This window comes from Vulpes vulpes, chromosome 14, assembly GCF_048418805.1.
Source record: "Vulpes vulpes isolate BD-2025 chromosome 14, VulVul3, whole genome shotgun sequence".
Taxonomy (NCBI): domain Eukaryota; kingdom Metazoa; phylum Chordata; class Mammalia; order Carnivora; family Canidae; genus Vulpes; species Vulpes vulpes.
Genome location: NC_132793.1, coordinates 97,809,976 through 97,830,456, shown reverse-complemented (window position 1 = coordinate 97,830,456; position 20,481 = coordinate 97,809,976). Strand labels below are relative to the sequence as shown.

The following is a 20,481-nucleotide window of genomic DNA, read 5'->3' as shown; positions in this document are numbered from 1 at the left end:
TCTCCCTCTCTCTCTCTGACTCTCCCCCTGCTCACATTCTCTCTCTCTAAATAAAGTAATTAATAAAATAAGATAAAATAAAATAAAATAAAATAAAATAAAATAAAATAATAAAATAAAATCCTCCTTGCAGAACCAGACTCCTAACTGCAGAGAACACCCTGCAGGGTCACCAGAGGGAAAGTGAGTGGTGGGTGGGGGGATAGGTGATGGGGATGAGGGAGGGCACTTGTGATGAACACTGGGTATTGTACAGAAGTTCTGAATCACTATATTGCACACCTGAAATTAATATTACACTGTATGTTATTAACTCACTGGAATTTCAATAAAAACTTTTTTTAAAAGATGAAAGGAAAAAAATAAAATGAGACCATTAGAGTGGACCCTAGTGCCACATGACTGATGTCCTTATAACAAGGGACATTTGGATACAGACATGCACACAGAGAGAACAACCTGTGAATATGGAGGCAGACATGAGGGGATGTTTCGACAGGCCAGAGGTCACCAGCCTGCTGTGACCAGCAGAATCCATGAGAGAGCCTGGAGCAGGTTCTCCCTCATGGCCTCAAGGGAACCAGCCCTGCCACCACCTTGATTTTGGACTTCTCACCTCCAGGACTGAGAGTGAATAAATCTCTTCAGTTTGTGTGCTTTGTTATGGCAGCCTCAGGAGACTCATATGGGGAGGTTCCTCACACCCCTCTGGGCTGTGACAATTCCCTAGGAAGACTGAGAACTCACTCAAACTGTAGTAGTTGTAGTTATGGTTTATGAGGACTAACATTACAGATTAAGATCAACCAAAGATCAGTAAGTGGCTAATAAACAACATACATTTGTTTCTCACAGTTCTGGAGGCTGGAGGTCCAGGTTCAAGGTACCAACAGGTTCCCTGTCTGGTGAGAACCTGCTTCCTGGTTCACAGATGACCATATTCTCACCATATCCTCACATGGAGCAATGACCAGGGAGTTCTCTGGGGCCTCTCTTTGTAAAGGCACACATCCCATTCATGGGGGCTGCACCCTCATAAGCTAATCTCCTCCCAAAGGCCCCACTTCCCCATATCATCACTTTGGGCAGTATGTTTCAGCATATGGATTTGGGGGACACAGACATTAGTCTACGGGACCAGGAGAAACACCAAACATGAGATAGATAGATAGATAGATAGATAGATAGATAGATAGATAATAGATAGATAGATGATAGATAGATAGATAGATAGATAGATAGATAGATAGATAGATAGATAGATTTTATATATATTCTGCTTCTAGGCTCATAGGCCATTTCATGCCTATGCTTCACTTCCTACTTTCTCTACCTTCTTCCTCTCACAGATATGTACTTCTGGAATCACTGTCTTTTTCCTTTTTTGCCCTTTTAATTCTTCCTAACACAGAGCAGAGAAACAGCAAAGAGGATAGAGGGTGGAGGAACTGGCTGGAGTGCACGAGCCAGCGTCAGGGGCATAAGCAGGCATCAGCAGTTGGAGGGGGTGTCTCACTAGAGATCTGGGGGGATACAAGTTACAAAGTATGGTAAAGCTTGGAAAAATGCAAAGCACTGCTTCATCCAGAGAAGCAGAATATTCAGCACAGCTCTTTCATGACTGAGAGGCTCTGAAAGCTGTAGTGATGGAGAGAAACCCACAGGTGAGAGCAGACATAAAATTAGATGTTGGTGTGCAACCCAGTGCTATGTCACTTTTCAGACGAGAAGAAGGTTTGGGGAAATGCTGGTTTTTTTAATAGAAAAAGTCTACAGATACCACAATTGGAAAACAGCAGTTTCATTGGCTGTTTTCATTGCCTTGGATGTACACAGGTAGAGAAAAGTGTAGGGTGTCCAGAGAGGAGCAAGGAGAATGAGGAAGGGGGTGTAGAGATGAGCTAATGTGAAGACAGTGGGGAGCATGATGCACGTGAAGCATGGTTGCCGCGGCCCCCCAGGAGAAGGGAATGAGTAGCTGATGGATATTTGGGAAGTATTCACATCCTCTGTAGAGAGGGTGTACATAGCCTCACACTATCATGTTTAAATTAGTCCTAATCAAATGCAACTAAGGAATTTGTTGCTAGGGTTGAAATCTGGGAAACCATAGATGACATATTCCATTGGGGTGGAGAGAAGTAACAGCCCTTGCCTGGGATGCTGTTCCTCCTGAACTTGGCATGACCAGCTTTTTCAATAATTCAGGTCTCAGCTTAGGTGTCACCTGCTCAGAGAAGACTTGACCTCTCCAGCAGAACACGTTCTCCCTCCACCTATGGGAATCACCATGGATGGCCTGACTTGATTGATGTCACAGAGCAATATGAAATTATCTTTCTCATTGAATTCTTTGCTTCCTTGGTGTCTGACTCTCCCACTAGAATGTTTGCCCCATAAGATCAGGGGTCTTGCCTTCATATTCACCTCTAGATTCCACAGTGCTAATTATTCTAGTAACTGCCCACACTCATAAGGCAGCCAAGTCATCCCAAGCACTCCATTAAATACAAGACATTTGTACATTAACGTATTTAGGCCATGCAGCAAACTAGATTTTATTTATTTCCCTCTTGAACGAAAAAAAAGAAGAAACTTGAGGCCCAGAGGGTTCGGGTGACTTCTCTAAAGTTTCACAACTACAAGTGCCAGGGCTGGGATTTGAACACTCTTAACCACTGCACCACACAGTGTGTAACCAATAAACACATATTGACTAAATGACTCCATCAGTGCATGAGTGAACAAATGAATGAGGCTTTGAATCCAGAACCTCTGCCTATAGCAGGCAGCAAGAAAGGTATTGAGGTTTATGCAGCTCTGTTCATCAGGAACCACCCAGGTGTCATCCAACTGCAGAGGTAATCCCAGGGTTAATTACCTCTGTGGTGCTGAAGAGGATCTCCATGCCCTGGGCTGCCAGGAAAGCCTCCCTGCCAGACCGGAGGTTGGCAATATGCTTGAGGCAGAGCAGGAGTGCCCGGCGGATCAGCACATAGGCGTTGGCAGCGTCATGGCGATGCCAGTCCTGATGCAGTTTGAGCAAGCTGGTGACGTAGCCTCTGTTCACAGCCCTGCGGCTGTTAGACTCTGAAACCAATGGAAGACGGTGATGTCAGTCACAGGCTCTCCTGGCCACACCTGCCTGAGGATGCCCCAATGTACCTCCCTCAAGATACTTATTATAAAGGGACTAAGAATAACTTTCCATTGGGGAAAACTGACAGATGTCATCTTAATCAAGTGATCAAAGTGAACATCACTGTGTGTGTTGCACTGAGAAAAACACAGCATCACTTCTATGGCATTCCTGCCCAAAATGCATAGCCTGAATTTAACCATGAGGAAAATCACAAACCCCAAATGAGGGGCATGCTACCAATCACCTGATCAATACTCTTCAAAAATGTCAAGGTCATGAAAGGCAAAAAAAAAAAAAAAAAAAAAAAAAAGAAGGGAGGGGAGGGGAGGGGAGGGGAGAAGAGAGAGCTAAAGAATTTATATAACATGTAAGTACAATACAGGATTATAATTTAGATCCTGAGCCAGAAAACAATTTTTGTCCTTTGCTACTACAGGGCGTTAGTGAGGCAGTCAGTAAAATTTGAATAAGGTCTATAAATTAACAGTATTACATCAACATATATTAAATTGTGGTAACTTGTGCTTATGTAAGAGAAAATCCTTTGTTTAGGAAACTCACAACTGGAGAATGCGAATGCCTGTAATATATTCTTAAAAAGTTCAGAAAAAAATATAATAACATGGGGGAGGGTGAAAGAATGAATGAGAGAGAGAGAGAGACAGAGAGAAACATTTCCACCTGATTTCCATTCCTCTTCCCTAAATCTTAGCAGACTTAGGGTATCATCACTGCATTGAGTAAATTACAAGACTTAGTTTGGAAAGAAGACACTGAATGGGACATGATAGCCAAAAGGCTGTGTATATCACAGATGTGTCGCGTGTTTATCCTAGGGAGCACGGAAGCAGCTTATGGATAATCAAGGTCTGACTCAGCCCAAGAAAGGAATTCCTCATAGTCAAGGCTATCCAACAAGAGGATGGACTCTGTGGTAGGGGTAACCAGGCACAATGTTCAGATGGTGGAAGATCAGCCAGCAGGGATGTGGTCTGGGGCTTTCTTCCATCTGATGCGGAAACATAAGAGAAGGCTTTTATTTTTCCCTTCACAACTTCAGTTCCACAATTTTTCTTTCGTAACTGAAAGGATCCTGGTGAAGACCTCCCATGAGACACACCCTGTAGGATAAGTGCACGATGTCCTGATTTTTCCAGGGTATGCTTTAAATTCTCATTGAGGAAACACAGAGGGAAGAATAGTCCAAAATACTTCTCTCAACAGTTAACCTATGCCCTTTCCAGCTTAACCTCCTTGGGCTACCAGCGTCATGGACAAATGTGTCCCAGCCCAGATCTATCCAGCAGGTGGTTGGTCAAATGTGTCCCAGCCCAGATCTATCCAGCAGGTGGTTGGTCACCCCTGCTCCTACGAGCAAAGTGCACTGCATTACCATAACCGGCTGACTCTTAGTACGAATGCCCAAATCTTGCAGCTCTGCACTCACTGCTGCATTTCTCCATTATCCAAACCATTCACACTGGCTTATGAGACAATATAGGCCCCTGGCCGAGTGTGTGTGTGAGAGAGATCCCCTGAGCTGTAATTGGAGAAGCAAAATTTCAGCTCAAAGTCAGATTTTTCCCTAAGACCATGTAAGTGCACATAAGTGAAAAAAATAACATAAAAATTCAGCACTTTATTCCGGAGGGGTTTTCTCATATTAAAGGAATTTTTTTTTTTTCTGCGAGTTTGTCAAATTCTAAATTGTCAGGCTTGGCTGAGCCCCACTGAGATTTTTGACCCATTTGTACAGTTCTGTTTTTTTGTTTTGTTTTGTTTTGTTTTTCACTTTTACAACATTTCATTCAGCCATGACCCTGAACTGAGAGTGATGAGCTTTATTTGCTCACTGATGTGTTTGTGGAAGGTTTAAATCTCCTTCATTACCTCCTTTACTGAATTATTCTTTTGCATCAAAAATATTTCTCTCCTTGGTTGGTCTCAGCTACAAAGCACCAGAGTTCTTCACTGCCTAAGTGAGGTTCCAGCCTATCCAATATCTGATTTTTAAAAGAAAATGGGGATTAAGTAGGAGGTATTAGAGTATTGCCTCCTGGAAAGATTCCAGAATGGCAAAAACAGTACACAGAGGCCCCATGGGCAGGGAGAGGTTAAGGACTTTAGGTCTTTTATCTATTTTAAGGGTAGGAGACTAATAACGTATTATCTTAATGACCTTCATCCCCTACTCTTCTTGGGGGAGGAGGGCATAAAGGGAAAAAAATCTTTAATTGTCTCAGAGAAAAATCTTTTATCAAATCCTAATGATTTTATTCATGATTTCCTGTTAATCCTCAACAAGCTGCCATGTTTACTAACATCTAAAAATCGCTATACCTCCTTCCCCGCCAACTCTACACCAGTCAATCTTTCCCTGAAACTGGCTTGCAGTTTTGCAAAAGTCAATATGCCTCTAAAACCGGACAAAAGGAGATTCAGCAAACTAAGGAAGAGCAAATGTGGAGGAGAGCCAAAGAATGAAATGAGGGTCACCGAGATCAGTGATGTGCAGGAGTTCTAGAAGATTTGAGAGGGATCAGCATTTGGCCAAATATCTAGGAGAAAATGTTTCTCCTGGGTGAGCTCAGGATTTGGGGCAGGAGAGGACTCCAGGGTCCCCAGCCCTCTTCCCCTCTTCAAAACAAATCTGCGGCACTTAAGTCTATTTATATATAAAGGGATTCCTCCTAAGATTTTCTTGGAAAAAATTCTTGCTCCTTAATTTTTTTTAACTTTTCCCCAAGTAGATTGGTTTATCTTAACCAGTAGGAGGATGGAGCCAGGGTGGACAGAGAGGAGCTGTGAGCTCCACATTGTGGAGGCCGAGAAAATGAAGGCCATTCCACTTTAAGTTCAGCGTTAGCACAAGTACAGCCATCCCAGGCCCCTGTGAATAAGAGCTGAACTTTACCTTATTTCAGTTACAGGAAGAAAACAGCTTACAGCTGATCGTCCTAGAAAGCCCCATATTAGAATAAAAACAGAGCCCAAGCCAAGGGCAGGAAGCCCCTATTAGAATGAGAACAGAGCTCAATGCCCTTGAAGGCCCCATATCAAAATGTAAACAGAACTTGAGGAATTGCCCCACCCCTTCTGGAGGTCCCCTAGACCAGTCCTTAAAACTAAGCTGAAACCCACCTCCGGGTCCAAGTCCCTGCTCCGCTGTGTCGGGTGCACTTGGACCCAAGCTCCAGCTTGTAAATAAACCCTCGTGTGTTTGCATCGGTGTCGGCTCCTCGGTGGTTTCTCAGATTCGCAATCTTGGGCGCAACAAACATCTCACCCCATACTCCCACCCCATCTCAATGGCACTCTCAGTGCCCAATCTCCATCTTGCCCAATGTGTTCTCTGGTCAGCTTTCCTTTGGCAAATTCATGAACTCAACTTTGACCTTCCCTCCATTCATCCTCTTATATTCTACTGCCTCTGCCTCTCCAGATTATATCCTCCAGAGTGAGGTCTCCTTTGTAGCTAATGATCAGTCTGAAATGTGACCAAGTAATATCCTATAATATTATGCAGCAGATTTTTACACTCAGGTAAAAAGAAAAAAAATAATAAATAAGTAGAAGGGAATAGGCCAAGATACCACTAGTACTTATGGAGGGGGAGGAGAGTGAGGATTCTATTTGCTTTTTACATTTGACTTAGGCTTTTCTGTAGTTCATATTCCCCATATACTCTACAATGAGCTCTGATAATCAGGAGGGGTAAAAAATGTTACCTTCAGGCTGGAGGTCCATAGACTGTTGATTGTGTCATGCTGTAAATGCCTGTGGGCAGGGCCAATAGTCCCCAGGTTGCCATAGCAACCCACTCACCTTTTTTCAGTCTTCTCCCCTCCCCTTCAAAAGTGAATTACCTGCCTACCCCCTGAAGGCACTTGAGGTCCTGACCACCTCTATAAAGATGTTTGTCTTTTTTTTTTAAGATTTTATTTATTTATTTAACAGAGAAAAAACACAAGCAGCGGGAGCAGCAGAGGAAGAGGGAGAAGCAGGCTCCCTGCTGAGCAGGGAGCCCCCAACATGGGGCTCCAACCCAGGACTCTGAAATCATGACCTGACCTGAAGGTAGATGCTTAACTGACTGCACCCTCTAAGATGTTTGTCTTTTAAAGAGGAAAGTCTACACACCTTCAAGACTCAAAGATGGAATTTCTCCTGGGAAATATTCAGCCTCATGACAGGCTGGTGAAGAAATGCTCTGTGAACCAGATTATTATCCCTGCTAGCAGCCCACTCCTCTGCCACTGCCCTTTGGCAAAACCAAAGGAAATTTCATCTCTGCTCTTTATTTTCCATATCTGGAGATTTCATCAGCCCATTTAGGGTGAAGTGATGACTTCATAGAGGCCATATGGAAACCTGCAGCAGAGCAATGAGCCAAACAACTTAACAGCCACGGCTCTCAAATGAGATGGACAAATTAGTGCAGACTCTTAAACACATCTTTCCCGTGGTCATGTATGCACCCTGCATGGCCTCACTGGTCCTGCTGTCAGCTGCCTTTTGGGACTCCTTGTACCTGGTCAGGAACTCCACTGTTCTAACTGCATGGCCTTGAACATGTCAGCTCACTATTCTATCACTAAGTCTTTATCTGAATGACAAAACTAATAACATCCCTTCCTTGGGAGTTGTCGAGAAAATTAAATGAGATAATACACATAAAGTTGATAGCTTGATCCCTGGCTCATAATTAGCATTTGATACCTGTTGCCTCTCATGACTCATTACCAACATGATAAGCAAAATCTATTTATTATCCCAACTTGCCCTCTATTGTTATGGACGACAAAGTGCCAAAGCCTCAGGATGCGAACATAGTCTTTTTGGCAGCCTCATTCAAGAGCAGGAATTCCAGGATCACAGAGCTGTTGGTTTGAATTTTGGCTCTACCAGTTGCTAGCTGTATAACCTTCTTTAAGCTGATTAGCCAGCCTGAACTATATTTCCATCTTCTGCAAACACTAAGACAAGATGAAAAAAGATTAATTACAACATTAGCCTTACAAGTCTATTATAGGGAATGAATGCATAGCATAGCACCTGGCATAAAGCATGTGCTCAGTAAATGACAATTCCCTTCTCCATAAGGATGACATCAAACTTTATATATCTTTCTTTTACCAGTGGCAATTGCCCAAGGAAAACCTTCTGAATAAATAAAATTTATCAAGTTTCTTCAATTTCCAAGTAATGTGACTGACTTCTCATCTCAAAATATCCACCAGTTTTACATTGCTGCCCATCTGTCCTTAGGCATCCCAATATAGACACACTGAGGATCACACCTCACTTTATCCCAGAGGTCCATATGGAAAAGTCCATAGTGTAGACCCTTATTGTTCCTCTCTCAGGCAAAAGTTACCTCAGCTGGGTCCCCTGATACCTAAGCTTTTCTAGAGGACTGGTTAGCATTCTAAGATCCTCTTGATTGATAATGTTCAAGTGGTTAATATTTCACCCTTGCTTTGGATAAGGCACATATGAGGAAGAATGAGCACAGGGATTCCATGCTCCCGTCACTCTTGAGACCAGAAATCATCTTCAGCCACACAACATACTATGACATTACCATATCAATTCTTACCAGGGAAATTAAACAGCCTTATCATTTGTTTCAGAACTTAATGAAAATCCATTCATACAAACTATTAACAATTCAGCTAGTCCTTTTCAGGGCAGTGGCCCCTTCTCAGAGCAGAAGACAACTCAACTGGGCTGATCAAACTCCCATTTACTCTTCAAGTTTTGCTTCCAAATCCTCTCTGTACTGTGTGCCCCAACCCTGAGTAATGACATCACAAATATTGCCTGATCTCAATCATTACTCTACACTGAAAGACCCACTTTGGACACAAGCATACCCATTCTATAATAACCACCTGAGAAGTCTGCCTTGGGAGATATTATTACATCGAGGTACTGGTGACATCAACCACACTAAACAATAATACACTTGCCTTTGCAGCAGATTACTTTAGTGGTCTTTTCAGGGAGTCAATTTAGAAGATACTTCTGGACAAAGCAGCCTTTTACCAAGACTTATAAATCATATCATATGAACAACGAGCTGCCTACTTTGCCATTAAAACACCAGTTACAATTACAGAGTATTTATTTACTGAATGTTTCCTATGTGCTCAGTACTGGGCTAATCACTTTAAATGATTATCTCATTTATCTCATGGAAATGCTTTGAGATAAGCATTATTTTCCTTTTGCAGATGAAGGCACAGAAGGCTGAGAGAAGTCAGACAACTTATTGATGCCCTTAGAGCTTACAAATGGCCTGTCCGTGATTCTGATGGGACTCTCCATCTGCCTCCAAAGCCGACGTCCCATACCATTACTCCCAAAGCTTTTGATGATGAAGTGGTGATAGTTTACACTTTTCACACCCAGAAGAAACCTTTTACCTATCACCAGAATAGCCAAGTTCTTGAGGAAGGTTTCTGAAAAGCTACTGGAGATAAAGCCAGTGAACACCTGAACCCTGAGTGCTTGAGGAGAATGGCTTTCAGCTGATTTTACCACAGCTCAGCCCCTCCACCCAAACTGTCTCTCCATCTCCTTTGTTCCCTCCCAGGCCCTGACATTATGGAGAGAGTTGATTTTTAATAGGAGACTTGACAAGATTTAAAGGCCCCAGGAAGTGGCCCATAGGGCTTCAGGTCACAAGAGGAGGCATTTGAGAGTTTTCCTGTCACTCAGCCAGTGACTCCGGGAGGCCAGCCCAGAAGTTAGGCCCAGACATGAGCGCGGTCAGTCAGCTGTACCCCCACCCCAGCTCCTCCCCTGGCAGCTGCAGCATGTGGTTTCCTCACAAAGGAGGAGCCGCAATGCATGTACTGAGACATAACTAATTTTAATGTCACGGATCATGGAAATTATACTCTATTATCATTAGCCCAAATAAGAATAATGATATTGAATTACAGGTATATTTTTTTTCTCCTTGTAGAATAGATGCATTTCAGGAAACTTGACTGTCAAGCACATTTTAGTCTCAAGCAAAGCTTGTTTTCCCATGAATCACCCTCAAAACCATGAAGGATGCTTTTCCTGAGCCCCAGAAATAGTGGCTGGGAAGCACTAGAGAATGTCTTCATAGCCATTTTAAATCTATAGTCTTCTATTTCTTTTTTTTCCAATCATCAGTTCCTTTTAATACCTCTCCACAGAGATATTCTCAAACCTTAGGCACTCTTCCACTCTAAGGAAATCCTGAGATGCCACATCTGCCTCTCCTGTGAGCCCATGGCAGGAACCAGAGCTCAGGCAGGGCATCAGGCTGCAACACTAGAGGAGGAGGGATCACCACCACTGACAAGCTCCTCCACTTCAGTACTTGGCAGCCCACATGACAGATCAATCGCATATCAAACTTTATCAATTCTACGGCATACACTCTTTCATATGTGAGTATTTCCAAAATTAAGTGCTTCTTAACCAATGACAGTGTTTCAATTATAACTGGCAGCGTTTTTTCACTCCATGGCACATAAAAAGTGGCGCATCTTGCAGTCAATGACATGTTAAAGTTGAGGAAATATGATTAATTTTTCAATATTGTTAGCTTGAAAATTCTCTGAAATGAGTTCGTTCCCAGCTAGGGCTTATCACTTGAGAGGTTTGCTGTGCATACACAAATATGCAGAGGCACTTTGTCCTGAAAGCCAGATCCTGTGGTGGTGAGGTACGCAGTAAACTGCCAACTAAATCCATACTCATTCACCCAAAACCCAAAGCACCACCATGAATTCATTCAACAAACTCTTAGCAACCACCCCACGTGCCAGCATGTGCCAGGCACTTTTGTAGGCACTGGGGTACTACAGCGGGAGATGAAATGGACCATGTTCTCTGCTGTTAAGGGGCTTATTTCCCATGCCAGAGCTGGAGAGCCACAGATCCAAGTAGGCACACACACAGAGAAAAAAAATAGAAAATTTCAGATAGTGACAAGTGCTACAGTGCTAATAAAGCAGCAGTGGTAGAGGGGGTGCCTGCGTGGCTCAGTCTGTCAGGCATCTGACTCTTGGTTTCAGCTCAGGTCATGATCTCAAACTCATGAGTTCGAGTTCCATGTGGGACTCCTCACTCAGTGGGAAGTCTGCTTGAGACTCCCTCTCTCTTTCTTTCTCTCTCTCTCTCTCCTCTCTCCCTTTGTCCATCCCTTGGCTTACATATGCACACTTCACTCACTCCCTGTCTCTCTCTCTAGAATAAATAAATAAATCTTTAAAAAATTTTTCAAATAGCAATGGTAGAGTGAGTAGGGGGGCAACTATTTTAGACTGAGTGCTCAGGGAAGACCCTTTGAGGAGAAAATATTAGTACTAAACTTAAATCATAGGAAAGAATCGGGAAACAGAGATCTGGTGGTAGAAAATTCTAGAAATCTTGAGAGCACAACCAAGGGGAAAAGCCCAAAGTTGGTAAGTACAAAAAGTCTTCAGCTAAAGCCAGGTGAAAAAGTTGAGAGCAGGGGGAGATTATCGAAAAGGAAGGCAAGGGTCAGAATGCATGACCTCCCCCCACACTGACATCCATCATGGCAGGTTTTGCATAAGTGGAGGGATATGCACACAGAGATTTTTCCCTCACTCTCCTTTTGGTTACTTATTTGTGGTATCTCTGCAAGAAAGTCCTGAGGGATGATCATCTTTGTCCAGACCTAAATTTTTCCAGTTTTCCTACCCATCCAAAGTTTTATGTTGAGTCTAGACTTCAGTGGGGAAAGAAGTAATTGCTAAGCCTCAAGACAAGCTACTGTCCTTTCTGGGTCCCTGCAGAAAACCTTCCTGTTTCACTGTCTTTCCACTATCAACTGATCAGATGATGACATTTGAAGAAGAGAGGCAGGATTTATACCCGCTAAGGAGAAAGCCAAGACCTTCCCCTCCTGCCTTTTTCTATCAATTGATCTGTGAGATACTAGTCTGTCAGTCGTGTCCCCCGTTTCTAACCCAGGACAGACAAGCAGCACAGACTGCAGGAAACGCACCTACTCAGTGCTGCAAATATCACATGCCAATTGGTTCATGCTGCAGTATGCCCCTGGGCCTGGAGGGGCACTGGAGGAAGGTGGAGAGCAGGTGCCTCCTTGCTCCTGGCTGGCTGCCCTCTGGCCATAGGGCATACAGCAGTACATTACAATAAAATCACAGGACCAGAGCATTGTGCTCCTGGTTCCAACACCTCTCCCACCCCCACCCCCAAAACAGCAATGGCTGCAGGGAAATCTGGAAGGCTGGGGATGCAGGAGGGCCCTGGTGTTCTCTGGGTCACACTGTGTGGGGAGCAGTGGCTGCCATCTGTGGGCCCCTGAGATTGGGGCAGGGGCTAGGAGAGAGGCTAACCAGTGTCTCTAACTATCCCCAGCTGCTGCCAGAGCAGCCTCACTGTCATCTGTGCACATGCAATGGTTCTGCAAAGGATTTCGTTTAGGCAAACTTATATTTCTTTTTAAAAGGGGGGTGGGGATTGAAACCCTCTGGTAGTGAAAGTACGGATTTTAGTCCCAATATCTCAAGTACCTATTACACCATCTTGAGCAAGTGAGTCAACTACATTGGGCTGGAATGTTTTCAGGGGCTGGATATTATTATTTCCTGGGGAGAGGATCACTATCCTGTGCACTGTACAATGTTCAGCAGCACCCTAGCCTCAGCCCACTCGGTGCCAGGAGCACCCTCACTCCCCAGATGTGGCCACCAAAACTGCCTTTGGACCTTGCACAATGTCCCCTCTGGGACAATACCACTCTGGTTGAGAACCACTGCACCACAACAGTTAAATATTTACCTGTCTTGCCAGACTACTGTGAAGTTTAATGGGATCATACTTGAAAAGGTGCTTGGTAAACTGCTAATATTAGACTTCTGTAAGAAACACCTGACTCACACCTCGACATAAACAAATAATTGTATAGTCAATCTTGAGTGTGATGAAGAAGCTCCTGTGCATCCGCAGGGTGGGGAAATGTTTATCTTTTTGTCTATCTCTTTAAATCTCTGCAATACTTTATCTATGTCAGTCCATAGCCAGTCATTCATTATGCCAGGATGATACACGTTCTCAAAACTAAGTTAGAGCTCAGCAATCCTGGTTATTAACCCCTGATTCCCTAGAATGGAAACAAAATGAGGGTATATGGGTCAACTGAATGGGCCAGATCTGCTGCATTCAACAATGTACTTACTCCTCTTAAAGAAAAAAAGCTTTTTTTTTAAAGAAAAAGCTTCTAGAACACAGAGGCTAAAAACAAATGGGTATCATTCAACGCTCAGGGAGATCTAAGGAGATGAATTTACATTGCAACAAGCTTTATGCCCTTATCTGACCAAGTCCTGAAACTCCCAGGGTTTTCCAAAAGGTGGTGATAGGAAAGTGAGAGATGATCTTTATAGAGATTTACTAAGATCTAGCATTATACTCCCACTACACATACATCACCTTGTTTAAATCTTACTGGTTCTCCTTGGAGGGTATCATGTTCCCTGCTTTACAGGTGAAGTGGTTCCAGCATGGTCACTGAGGAATACACCTAGAGAGGCTCTGATTGGAATCCGCAATCTCATGAGTCAGCTTTGAGACCACTATGCAAACACTATTCTCCACCATGTCTTATCCTTGCAGACAGTAAGAGGTTTGAGCTTTTAGTAAACACACACCCTGCATACATGACCCTGAGCATCCCTCAAGGGGTATTCACACCATTGGCAAAGGAACACCATGGCCCAACCTACAGGCAGATAATCAAGTCAGAGGCAAAGCCCTGGATATAGAACTAGTCTTACGTTACTACCAGAGTACAGGACCACCTGGTTAAAAGACAGTATCATCCATGGGCTTAAGAATCAGGACTGGTTACAATCTTATCATAACAATATTTTATGTAGCCAGAACTTTTGTGTAGAGCAGGAAAAACTCAACACCACCACCCACAGCTCTGTTAGAGAAGTGTGGGTCCCTTTTAAACATGCTGGCCATCTTGAGAGGATGGTTCACCATTCTGCCCATACTACCAACCATCATAATCTCCACTGGCTGCTGAAACTCCCCATTTAATTAGACTTGGTTCAATTGTTTAATTAAGTCTCTTAGTCCCAAGAGACCTAAAAGTTCCTCAACCAGGGCTCAATAATGAATACACAACATTTTGGATCTTTCCCTGAGTCACACTTCACTAGCCCTTCCTTATAACCACCGCATAGTAAAAACGAACACACTTTTCAGACCCCCTGAAGGACGTGTCCACACATCTTTAATCCACAATCTCAGACAACAGACTGAGCTCTGAGAGTGTCCTGTGAATATTTATTTCAGATGTTTCAAACTTGATTCCATTAAGCCCCAAAGAACTTCCATGGAAGTTTCTCAGAGTCAATCAAGAGCCCCTGAAGGGAGTTATACAATAAGTTATGGGGATAAAAAGTAGAGTGTGAGGAATATCATCAATAGTACTATAGTAACGTTGTATGGTGACAGACGGTGCCTGCCCTTATCGTGGTGAGCATTGCATGACGGGCAGAACTCTAGAATCACTATGTTGTATACCTGAAACCAAGATAACGGTGTAGGTCAGCTATACTTCAATAATAAACATAGAAGTAAAAAAATAAAGCAAACCAGGGAAAGAGGAGGAGCAAGGGAGGGACCAGGTCATCCTTCATTGGGATTTCTCACTTCTGCTTTCATTTTATCTGCTTTAGATGCATCATTTCCTTATTTTATTTTTTTTTAAAGCGGTCTTCTACTAAGGAGTTCCCAAATGACACATCTTATGGAGGCCTCCCATTTTTGCAAAGCCAACCTAAAGTCAAATGCAACGATGAAGAAATAATTTAAGAGCACACAGGCCATCAGCAAGCAGAGTCTGGGTTTCCCCAGCTTTGTGTGACGGGTGGAAGGGAGATTTTGAAAGGAAGATTTTCTGCTTTGGAGGCAGTCATAACTGAATTCAAAGCGTAGCCCTCTACTTACCTTTTTTGGGACCTCAGGAAAATTAATGAACCTCCCTCACTCTACCTTCCTTGTACATAAAATGGGCATGTAATGTGCCTGGCAAGTGTCAGCGCTCTGTATTCAATAGTCTGATCACTATTCCTTGAAGGTATTCTAATAAACAGTAATTCTCTTCCCATACCCCACCCTGCTTCCTATGTCCTAGAGAGGCGGCCGTAAACAGTTCAAGAAACATATTATTAACTGGATGGGGGATGCCTGTGGACCTTGGGAAGACAGACAGGCATTTCCCTCAAGTGGTGCCTTTGGCCTTGGCGGCAAAAGCAAGATCCAGGTTGTCAGAGGGCGTGAAGGAGATGGGGAAATATAACTGCAAGATTTGCTGCTGCTCACCAGAGGCAGCCCTCAAAAAAGCTGCTGGGGATGCTCCCCGCCCTCCATAAGTCCTGTTCAATCATGCTCACATCACTGGGGATGCAACAAATTCCAGAGGCTTTTCCAACCCAGGGCTCCACTCACCCTGCCTCCTCCCAACTCCCTTAAATAATGGCTGAGCAAATGCCTCTGAGACCATCTTCAGCTAATTTCCTTCAAGACATGCAAGCTGCTAACGCTGGGAAGTACAGATAGTGTGGAATAGCAAATATGGCCAAAATTAGATTAAAATAACCTCCTGATAAACAAATTACTCACTGAAAATAAATATTCCATCGCTGCGACCACGATAACTAAAAGAAGAGCACCACCACATGGCAGAAAGAGGAACTACACATTACACATGCCGCCAAGGGGCCAGGCCCTGTCTGCCCACCCAGCTCCAGAGGAGTCTGACCAAGGGGCAGGGAAGGGGAGCTAGAGGGACAGGTAATATCCTTCCAGCTTAAACCTTAAAAATATTTCTGTACTTGTGCAAAAGACAAAAATATTTTGCAGGTATATCTGAACTTTGAGCCAAGGGGGGGTGGGGTAATGTTCAAGATGAACATAGCATGACATAATGGGAGTCTGATTCTTCCTGTCTCAGTTCCCTTCCTCTCCCTCACCCCATCATTCATTAGATTTGCCTTGATGCTCAGCCTCACAGCAGAGACTCTGGCCCCTTCACAGCCATGCTGTTGTGCTGGGCACCTCTTACCAGGTCCCATGCTGATGCTTATATGGGATGGACCACGTACTGCTCTTTTCTCAATGACAAGGCAGATCTCCTGAAAAAAAAAAAATCTCCCCCCCAAAAAAATCCTTTGGATACTTATAAGTATTTATATAACTTCCTTTCATCTTTTGGTCTTATCTTCTTTGAGCTAAATTAGCCCATCCTCATTATTCTCTTCTTGGAATGCATAGGGCTCAGATCCCAGGCATCTAGAAACTGGCAGTAAGCTCTGCAGCTCACAAACGGTGTGCATTGTGTAAGCTTTCCCAACTTCAGTTCTTAACACCTGTAAAATGGGGATTATAACATCTCCTTGATAGGCTAAATGTATATACAGTGGTTGACACACTGAGAACTCAATAAACTGGAGCTCTCTGTGTTGTCATTTCAATCCAGCAGTGTGATGGATGTAGCTTGTTATTCTGCATTCATACAAAGTCGATTGCAGCAGTCCATCCCAGTGTGACAAATGCAAAAATCTATCAATATTACTTGAAGCAGATTTTTGGTTCATCACAGAAATATACCGCATGCCTCTCCAAAAGATATGGTGGAAGAAGAGCCATTGAGTCTATAATCACACCACAATTTGGTTCTTTCCAGGGACAGAAATTGGGCTGACCTCTTCATTAAGGTATGTTGAAAATAAATGTATGAGACTTAAAGCAAGAAATTGGAATTCTTCCCTTATCAACATTTACGGGTTAGCAGCAGCTCTGGGCACAACCCACTTCAAAGTATGGGGGGTATGGTAGGGACCCCAGCTCTCAAGGAGCTGTATATACCCAGTAGGAAAAAATACATATGCACATACACATCTGCAAAGATACAGGAATCACTAATTATAGTATGGTTAGTTCTTACAAATATAAATATAAGGCTTTATAAAAGGTTTAGTAGGGAATATAATGCTATGCAGAGGAGGGGCTGGGTAGTATTCAGAAGAATCCCAGACAGAGGTATTTGTGCTGAGACCTGAAGAAAGAGCCAGTGTCATCTGGACAGGAAACTTTCAAAGCCTCAGAGATCTGGGTAGGGTCGTTCCCTCTCTCCGATGGTCAGTTTTCCCATATGAAAATGAGGAGATGAAGGGGTTGGATAATACCAATAGTTTCCTGGGGTATAGACAACAACATTTTATTATAATCACCAAACTTGTTAGATTTGATCTTAATCATTTCAACCACTAAAAAGAATTGATAATTATGGAGCATGATAGAGGTGCAAATTATTGCTATAATGACAATTATATTATAATACATAAATGTTTCAAATCATCATGCATTACATTTATACAATGTTATATGTCAAGTATATTTCAATTTTTTTAAAGATCAATAATTTCTAGGTTCTTAGGGGCCCTATATTTTTGTGAATGAGTCTGTGAGTCCATCTTGGGAGGAAATCAGTCGGAGGTGGACAGACAGAGCTCAGAGTTCTCTACTAAAAATAAAAAATAAAATAAAAATTGAATATCATTGCACTAAGCAACCTCAAAGGTTTTTTCCAGCTCTGATTGTCTGACTCCATGGCCCTCACCTGGCAACAGAAGAGGAAGCTATACCATGTGAGCAAAATACTGTTGAGGCAGGTCGGAGCCCCCGAAGCCAGGAGGACAGGCCCTACGGAAACACAGATTATACACGAAGGCTGCCCTGACTCACTGCTACTTGTGTATCATCACAAGATCACAGGAATCACAATACCAACCATCCTAAAACATAGATTGTCATTCTGAGACCTTTTCAGAGCTCCTACAAGTCCTACAAAAGCTTCAAGTGGGTACATCCCCAAAATGGTTCATTCTTTGACATCTTGCAGGAAAGCAACTGTCTGGCTATCATGCCCTCCCATCACTGCTTTCCTGACAGCCAGGACACAGTAGACATCGCTGAGAACATGAGGGTGTCTCTACAGGATCGAGGCTTTGGGCACAAGAAGGCCCTCCTACACACCCAAAACAACAGGATGACGACCCACCCCAGGAGCCAGCCAGCCAAAGCATTAACAAGGAAGACCAGTGACAAGTCTCATCTTCCTGCCAAACCTCCCATTAGCTTGCTTACATCTCTACCTCCCTCTATCTTGTCTCCCCTCTTCCTTTATTAACTTACTTCCCTATGATCAGCACCTTCCCCAGGTCTGTCCTTCTGCAAACTTCTAGACTCCTCTAAATGTTAATTCTTAAGTTGGAGAGTAGTCTGAAGTAAAACCATCAACTTCTTATTAAGATTTAGGGCCTAAACCAGAAGGTGTTGCAGGTGATTCCTTGTTGTAGTTATGTGACCTTTAAATCTGGGCAGCAAGGTTAATACCAAGACATTATTTGAAGATTCATCACTGGAGCCAGTACAAATCAGGCTGGATGCCATTGCCACATGCTCATTCAAGTGCTACTTCCAGGGCTGCAATTTTTCAAACCTGCATTGATACCTAATGCTCATGGAAGAGGTGTTAAGAAATGAAAAGAAAGAGGGAGAGGTGGGGTGGGAGGGTAGGGGGAGGAGGGGAGCAGACAGTGAGAAAAGAAGAAGAGGGTGAGGAAAAAAGAAACACAGACAGAGTTACAGGGACAGGTAGAGGTCCCGGCAGAGGGAAAGGCAGACTGTAGGCAACGCACAAGATGGAGAGAGACAAAGGACAATATGTTGCTTGGGTTTATTAGGGGGAAAAAATTGCCTGTAATAGAAGCACTATTTCTTAATCAAAGCTTTATTAAGTTTTGGTAATGAAAAGCTAAGTGGTTTTGCGTAGGCGAACACATACAAGGGCAACATTTTCAGTATGGGGAAATTGAAGTAGGGTTTGTGCACGTGTGAGCAGAGCAGGGTAACAGATGCCATGAAAGGAATGGGATTTGGATTAGTCAGTCCTAGCACCTACACAAAGGACCCTTGAATGGGCAATGCTTTTTTTTTTTTTTTTTCATTTTTGGCATCCTAAATTGTAATACAAGTCTAAGATGTCCAAGCTTATTTTGCCTACTGTCGCTCAGGAATGGACAGAGACAAGAGACATCTTCCAGTGCATTTCCATCTCCTGCCATCCACCTATCCTACACTGGCTTCTCATGTAGTAGCTACTGGATGGAACAGAGAGCTGAGCGACATAAAATTGTCCTCTGCAACCCAGACGCTCCTTCCCTCTCTTTTTGTTGCTAAGGTGGGCAGGCTCCCAGGTCCTTGGTCCTGCTTTCCCTGATACTGGTAGGCATTGCCTCCAGCCAGTCTCTGTACCCATTAGGTACAGAGAGGATCTTATTGGCCTCAAATTCCCAAGCTCACCCAAGTTTATCACCACAGAAGCACTGACTACCCCCAAGGTAGTAGATAAGTCCTCCCAGCTTTATTTTGACTGAAGAGTGCTCTTCCTTTGTGAAGCAATTCAGAGATATATTACCATGCCTACTTACATGTGACTAGTAAGCATCAAGACCACACTAATAAGTGGCCAAAAAGATTATGCCTCTAAGAACAAGATTCACATAATGTTCACACAAACATTCCCAGATATCCGTGCCAGATGGTAAGGGTTTGAATTTTAGACAGAAACGAACTTCTTGAATTTAGATTCAGCTGAAAAAAACTCACCTGGGATCCAAATTGACAGACGTTCCATGTCAGGTCTTAACTATGCATAATGACAATACAAAGCAACTAGAGTATTCTGTGACACTCACCTGCCCCATAGCAACCCCAGCCCAAGTGGAGCGGTACCATCCTTAGCCAGACCCTCCATGCCATGCGATACTTTGGTTAGGCTGGTGGAATAAAGATGGTGACTACCTGGTGTTCTGTTACTACTCCTCCCCAAAGCCATGACACACTTTGCTATTTAAATACCTTTCCTGCTGAGCTCAAATATGATCTCAGAATCCTTCCATCCACACATGGGAGTTGGCACTTGTAAGGGAACCTATTTGCCCTCCTTGTTCTAAGATCCTCTAGATCTTTAGAGCCTGTTTCCTCATGGGACACCTGGGTGGTTCAGTGGTTGAGTGTCTGCCTTTGGCTAAGGGCATGATCCTGGGGTCCTTGGGATCAAGTCCCACATCTGGCCTCCCTGCGAGGAGCCTGCTTCTGCCTCTGCCTATGTCTCTGACTCTCATGAATAAATAAAAGAAAAAGAAAAGAACCTTTTACCTCCCAAGTAATTTCTGCATATCTAGAAGTGACTTTCTGCCATCAGTATTTTTCCTTCTTTT

The 20,481-nt window shown here is 43.4% G+C and overlaps 1 protein-coding gene across 4 annotated transcripts in view; it reads right to left on the bottom strand.

Annotated features, from left to right (window-relative positions):
* AGBL1 (AGBL carboxypeptidase 1) overlaps window positions 1-20,481 on the bottom strand; it is a 697,725-nt gene that overhangs the window by 552,019 nt on the left and 125,225 nt on the right. For all 4 annotated transcript variants that reach the window (XM_072737248.1, XM_026001309.2, XM_072737250.1 and 1 more), the window contains exon 7: window positions 2,882-3,090. In XM_072737248.1, coding sequence (XP_072593349.1) covers window positions 2,882-3,090 — 209 coding nt within the window. The remainder of the gene's footprint in view (window positions 1-2,881; window positions 3,091-20,481) is intronic.